Below are 6,448 nucleotides of genomic sequence, written 5' to 3'. Positions count from 1 at the left end.
AAAAATAAAAAAGCAAAGCACACAACTGGTTTCTATAGAAACAGAGGTTTTGTCAGTTTGGCAAATAAATATTAACGCTGTGTGATATGTAGTCAGGGGGCTTTTCTTTTGTTGTTGTTGATTTGGCTGTTGAGCTACAGTTAGTGTGAGCTCCCAGAAATGATGTCACAAACACTGATCTAGTTCACTTGAAATAAGACAAACTGTTTCCTTAACTTTGTGCAGTTGCCTCTGAACAGATTGGAGAGGTTTGCCTGATGTCATCATGTGTGAAACCTATAAAATACTGTACATTTTGGAGGTTCAGGATAGCAGAACTGAAAATGAACTGTATATGTGAAACCTGAATACACAAACATATGTATTGTTGAGGAATAAAATATATTTAATTTTTAAATGACTACTGACACTAATCTGAAGGTCTACATTTAGCCACTGACAACAGAATCACATAAAACAGACTAAAGTAAGAACGTCAACACAGATGGATTAGTTCATGTGTAAAACCTTACAGGTGTAGTCCGTGTTTCTTCCTCCCGCTCAGTGCTGATGATGCTTTGCTCTCAGGACAGTCAGAATTTGGTTGCAGCTCAAGATTTGCACTGACTAAGTGTAGTCACAGGACATCCTGACAAGTATAGCGATACAAGCTTGTGTGTGTGGTTTTGGTGTTCCTTGTCTGTCTCTCCCCCCCAGTTTGTCCAGGCTCATTGTGTGGATGTTTGCTGTGTTTCTGCCGCCACGCAGTAGTTCGGCTTCTCAGACGCCCTGAAGCCCGGCAAACACACACACTGGTAGGAGCCCACTGTGTTGATGCATTTAGCATTTTTACACAACGACATTCGATTGTTCAGCTCTGAGCATTCGTTCACATCTGCGGAGAGACGAGAGAGAAAATAAAAATATACATATAAAACACACATGTCAAAGGTCTTTGCTTTCTGTGTGTGAGTGCCGTCCTACCGATGCAGGCCATGCGGGACAGGTTGAGGGTGTATCCGTCAAAGCAGTCGCAGGTGTAGCCCTCCTGAACCCGGACACATCGACCGTTCTCACAGCCGTTCAAGATCCCACACTCCTCTGCTTGCAAACCCTCAAATGCTCTGTATGGATCTGTAACACGAAGCAACTCCATCAGTGACCTGACACTGACAGAAATTACTCTCTGAGGAAAAGTGGCACAAATGAAGGCCCTTCAGTTACTATTAGAATCAGAATCAGAATAAACTTTATTATCGTTGCATCGAGATACAACAAGAACATGTCCATACAGTTGTCTGAAAGATGGGTGGAGTGCACGTAGCTGCTGCTATAAAGCGCGGCCTTTTTATCCTTTTCAGAATACATTTTTTAGATAGAAAAAGGGACAAAGCCATGAGGGGAGAGTAGTGGCATTACAAAAAAGATCTCTTCACACCTTGTCCTAACAGGACATGATTTAAGACATAAAAAAACTCTGCCAGCAGCACATTTATGAACACGTTACATATGCATTTACGATGAGGCGGTCCATGAAGCACTAACAGATAGTCCATTTTGTCCTGACAAGATGATGGTCAGCCGGCACAGTTCTGATAAGCCTTCACGGGGGGGAGTTTCCTTAGTTTACACATTTCCCAGGAGAAATTGATGTCGGCCTGTTTCGAGACCGACCGGGGAGTCAGATTAAGATAACCACAATTGTTGATTTATTCAGGCAGACTATTTTATCCTTGTCAGCCTTTGAGTCTGTACTGATACTTCCAATGTCCGAAATGTCCAGATTAGGGTGCATTCTACTGGTCCGTGCTTACGAGCCTCTTCAGGGTCGTTTTCAGTTTACGAGTCCCAAAGTTGCAAGTGGCCTGTGATTCAAATCATTTGCAACTTATGATTTTGCTTGTAACTCAGCTGATTTTGAGTCCTCCCAGCATGAACCTTCACATAGGCAGCAGCCTGACGAGGTCCAAATTAGCTGTGACTGTCTTCTTTGTACGTTGATAAACCAGGATCTAGACTATTCCAAAAACAGGAAATCTGTTATCATAAATCAAATTATATGCAATTCCGACGTCCTCAATCAACAGCAGAGGTAGACACTTCACCCCCAGAGAATTTTCCAGCTGCATGCGTGTCGTCCGAGCAGATGAGGGTTCTTCAGGACCCTGTTGCTTTGTTGAAAAGATTTTGTCATTTACGTCGAAAGTCCAGTTGGTCACATCCAAAACAGTAGTTTTCATTTCGAAAGATGTGTAAAAATAGGAGCTGCTCCGATACACAGACAGAGAGCAAAAAAGCAGGAGGGAGCGGGGAGAAAGGCATGCGTCTCGTTAGAGAGCCAGTTGGACTAAAATTTATTTATATCCAAATAGAAAATGTTCTCATGGCTGTGAAAACAAGTTCAAATTCAAATTCAGGTTTATTATCATTCACATCACATGTGGTACATGAGGTGGAACAAAACTGTGTACTCAGGGTCCCAGTTACACCCAAAAATATCAAGCATAAAAAGAAACAGTAAAAAAGGATCTGAGATATACAGTAAACCAACGCCAACAATTCGCTAAAAGATCTGGACATTAGACAAACATATTATTCTTAGTTTGCCAGTTTTGTAGGAAAAAAAGTCTTGTTGAAACTACCGTGAAATATTAAGACCAGCCGGGTCCACAGTGTGAAGGACTGAACAACGTGAGTCCATATAGAACCATCTTTTCCCTCACAGAAACTGGAACATGTGTGAGAACAATGGGAAGTTCAAAGGTGCATCTACTGAGGGGTCTCTTTATATTTGTTAGTTTTCTCATTTGTTTCACTTCTAGTTTTGAAATAAATTCATAGTATATTTTACTACTGAAAATAGTTTTATGAACAAACAAATTGAGAGCCGTTGTCCACTTATGACTACAGAGGGGAGTAATGGTAAATGGTAAATGGACTGTACTTATATAACACCTTTCTATCTTATCGAGATACTCAAAGCTCTTTACAACAATTTGTGCCTCATTTACCCATTCATACAGCACTCTACTGGATCTATACAAAGATAATTGAACAAATCATTCTAATGAGACTAATCAGTGCTTTAGATTATATTCATACACTGATGGGACACACGGAGGCACCGAGGGGTTCAGTGTCTTGCCCAGGGACACTTCGGCATGTGACTGCTGGTGGAATCAACACCCCCAATTATTGCATTGGAGGACGACTGCTCTAACCACTCAGCCACAGCCGCCCAAGTAGAAATCATGCTTGTGCAATATAACCAAGACGTATTAAAAAACAATCACACAAACATCTGGAAATGAGTTCTTAGAACTGAACAGTTCCAATAACATCTAGATTCAGTGACGCTCATGTTAACAACCACTGTGTCACAAGATGGCAGCAAAGTGCCGTCAAATCATTTAGTGTTGACACCAGAGAAGCTTTTCAACTTAAAGCCACATCAAAACCACTGGCAGGTGAAATAATCAGCATTTACCACACAGCAATGGAACATTTAACTAATATTAATATTATTAACACATACTTTAACTAGGTTCATCTTCTGAGATATGAAATCTTTTTTCCCAGTGCAACATGATCATCATATTAATAAGCAGCATCAAAAACAACAATAATTTCTGTTTTCAGAAGTTTCTGCAGATTTTGACCAGGATGTGTTGATCAGAATTCTGAGTCAAATCCTATAAACAGAAGATCACATATAAAAAGAAATCACCTTAAAGTGAAAGGATAACAGGTGGCTGCTGCCACGTTCACTGCCATGTTTGTCAGTGTGCTCGCACATTCATCTGTACGACTCTTCAACAAACTGAATTAGTCAAATGGTCAAAAACTCCTGGATGGAGATCCTGCAGACGTTGTGGAGTCTGTCTGCTGAAACGTGTGGCGCTCCCTTCATGATGGATTTGTGGCCAAACAGCAGGTGCAGGGACTGAGTGGAGACTCTGGAGGAGATAAACCCATGGGGTGATGTATACTGCAGCCAGGGGTGGTGGGGGTGGTGTGTGTTCCCAGGAGCTCTGCATCTGTCTCATGGACTTTGAAAGGTGTGTGCAAAAACGAACGTCATGCAACCATGTGGCCACGAGTCGACTGTTCAGCTCTGGATGGAGTATGCAGCAGGGCCCTTTAGTTGACGGAGTGTCAGAGATCTGGATATTATGACAGAGTGGCTCAACTGAAACCTCTCCTCAGTAAAAAAAAACACTTGAATTCAGCTTGAAGGACTCTCAGATGGTGAAGAACCAATTCTCAGCTAAATGAAGCAAAGAAGAGCGATATCCTCAATTAAAAGCTGTTCCGCTGAGCTCAGGACCTCAGACTGGGCAGAAGGTTCACCATTCAACATGACAATGCCCCAAAGCACATAGAGACTGTTTGAGACAAGCCTGTGAAGGTCCTGGAGTGGCCCAGCCAGAGACTTGACTTGAACTCAATCAAAACATCTGAAAGACCTGAAAGTGACGACTTGCAAAGAAAAACTGCAGAAAATCCTCCAGTTCAGGTGTGCAAAGCTTGAATCAAACCCAAAACGTCTCATTCATTGTATGATTAAAAAACATTCATATAGCAGTAGCCATTTCTGCAGCATCCATGCAGAAGGGGAGCTGTAAGAATATTTATATACAGTATTGGATTACAGCTGTGTGTGCCTTTGGAAAAAATGTGTTCAAAACTCTACATGCAACAACATCATCTTGTGTTTCAGCACTTCTTCTAATATGAAGTACCCGGTACTTGGATTGATACTCACACTCTTCATTCTCATAAAAGGTTGGGCCAAGCTGCTGCTCAGGTGATGGCAGGTAGTCTGGACTCACTTCATATTCGTGAATTGGACCAGCAACAAGAGCGTCGTTACCATATGGCCGCCGTCCCCCACCCAAAGGAATGTTACACATGGATGCATAGTCCTCTGAGGGTGTACAAAAAGGGAGACAGTGAGGAAGATGAAAAGAAGAAGACAGTAAGTGCTACATTACCACACAGTATCTGCAGCTAATAATTTGTAAATAGCTATTTGAGACAACTATATTGTTAGCAAAATATCTTATAAACCACTTGACAGATATAACTTGAATGCTCAGAAACCAATCAAAGAAACTAATCACTAATCAGCACAAGCAATTATCATTTGAATATAATCTTATACAAGATGGCTGCCACAACCAACTGATGCTTGGTAAAAGAAAAATGGCAACACCTCAGCTACTCTCTGGTGTACAGCAGTCCCTCGCTACTTCGTGGACTCACTCTATCGTCGTTTTTCAAATTAAGATTGGACATGACACACGATTGGCTGATTGATGGATGAGCCACACGATCGGCATGGAATTTTTATTTTAAATAAATTATTTTAAATTATGTAGCACCTGCTGCACATTTATGCAGCCCACACTGAAGAAGAAACATCCTCCTGCAGCGTCTCACACTGCAGTGGAGAAGTGGGTGTGGCCGAGAGCGCTGGCAGGAGGCAGAGGAGGCAGAGAGCTAAAATCATGACATTCTGTGCTCTTTTAGAGCGTTTAGAGTTTAGAAACAGTGTTTAGAATATTGCAAGAGTGTGGGTAGGGTTTAAAACACCTTTATATATATATATATATATATATATATATATATATATATATTTATATATATATATACACACACACATATATACAGTAGTATATGAGCTGCTGCCTTTCAGCGAGCAGGTCCCTGGTTCAAATCCCGGTCCAGGGGCCTTTCTGGGTGCAGTTAGCATGTTCTCTCCGTGCACGCGTGGGTTTTCTTCGGGTACTCCAGTTTCCTCCCACAGACCAAAAACATGCATGTTAGACTGATTGGTAACTCTAAATTGTCTCTGGGTGTGAGTGAGAGAGTGAATGTTTGTTTGTCTCATTTGTCTCTATGTGTCCCTGTGATGGACTTGCAACTCGTCCAGGGTGTCCTCCGCCCCTCACACAGTGATTGCTGGACATGAGCCCCGGCGACCCCCGTGACCCAAAATGGAAGAAGCTGGTAAAAGAAAATGGATGGATGGATATATATATATATATTGTAATGTTTCTGCCTCCTTCATGTCTCATTTTTTGCTCAGTCATGTTCCACTCAAGCTCTGCCTCTCAGCCACACAGAGTACTCGAGTAATCTACACATCGATTGCTAGAACATCTATCGAGGTTAAAAATGTAAGGTTGAGTGTCCGTAGTGACGTCATATTATGTGACCACCGTATGACCGTAGGGGGCGGTGTTGCACTGTTGCAGGTCACAAAGTATGGTGTAACACTGGGTGCAATCCACCGAACCAGAACCAGCTTCCTCTTGTTTCACAAACAAAAAGCAAAAAATATTCATCTCTAAACCTATAAAAAAAAATCTATAAACATATTAATCTCTAAAACTAAACTTAATGCGCACCACAGCTGGCGGTGGTGCGGGGTGGTCAACACCCCCCCCCCCCCCCCCCCCCCCAC

The 6,448-nt window shown here is 42.0% G+C and overlaps 1 protein-coding gene across 1 annotated transcript in view; it reads right to left on the bottom strand.

Annotated features, from left to right (window-relative positions):
• Positions 1–636: 636 nt before the first annotated feature.
• The window catches only part of ltbp1 (latent transforming growth factor beta binding protein 1), a 248,462-nt gene continuing 242,650 nt past the window's right edge, over positions 637–6,448 (bottom strand). The window contains exons 26-28 of the mRNA XM_037681018.1: positions 4,745–4,906; positions 964–1,113; positions 637–874 (exon numbers count right to left, since the gene is read on the bottom strand). Of these exons, the coding sequence (XP_037536946.1) occupies positions 708–874; positions 964–1,113; positions 4,745–4,906 (479 nt within the window). The 3' untranslated portion in view covers positions 637–707. The remainder of the gene's footprint in view (positions 875–963; positions 1,114–4,744; positions 4,907–6,448) is intronic.

The sequence above is a fragment of the Nematolebias whitei genome, chromosome 1 (assembly GCF_014905685.2).
Source record: "Nematolebias whitei isolate Nwh7 chromosome 1, NemWhi1, whole genome shotgun sequence".
Taxonomy (NCBI): Eukaryota; Metazoa; Chordata; class Actinopteri; order Cyprinodontiformes; family Rivulidae; genus Nematolebias; species Nematolebias whitei.
This window is presented reverse-complemented; position numbering and strand designations above follow the sequence as displayed.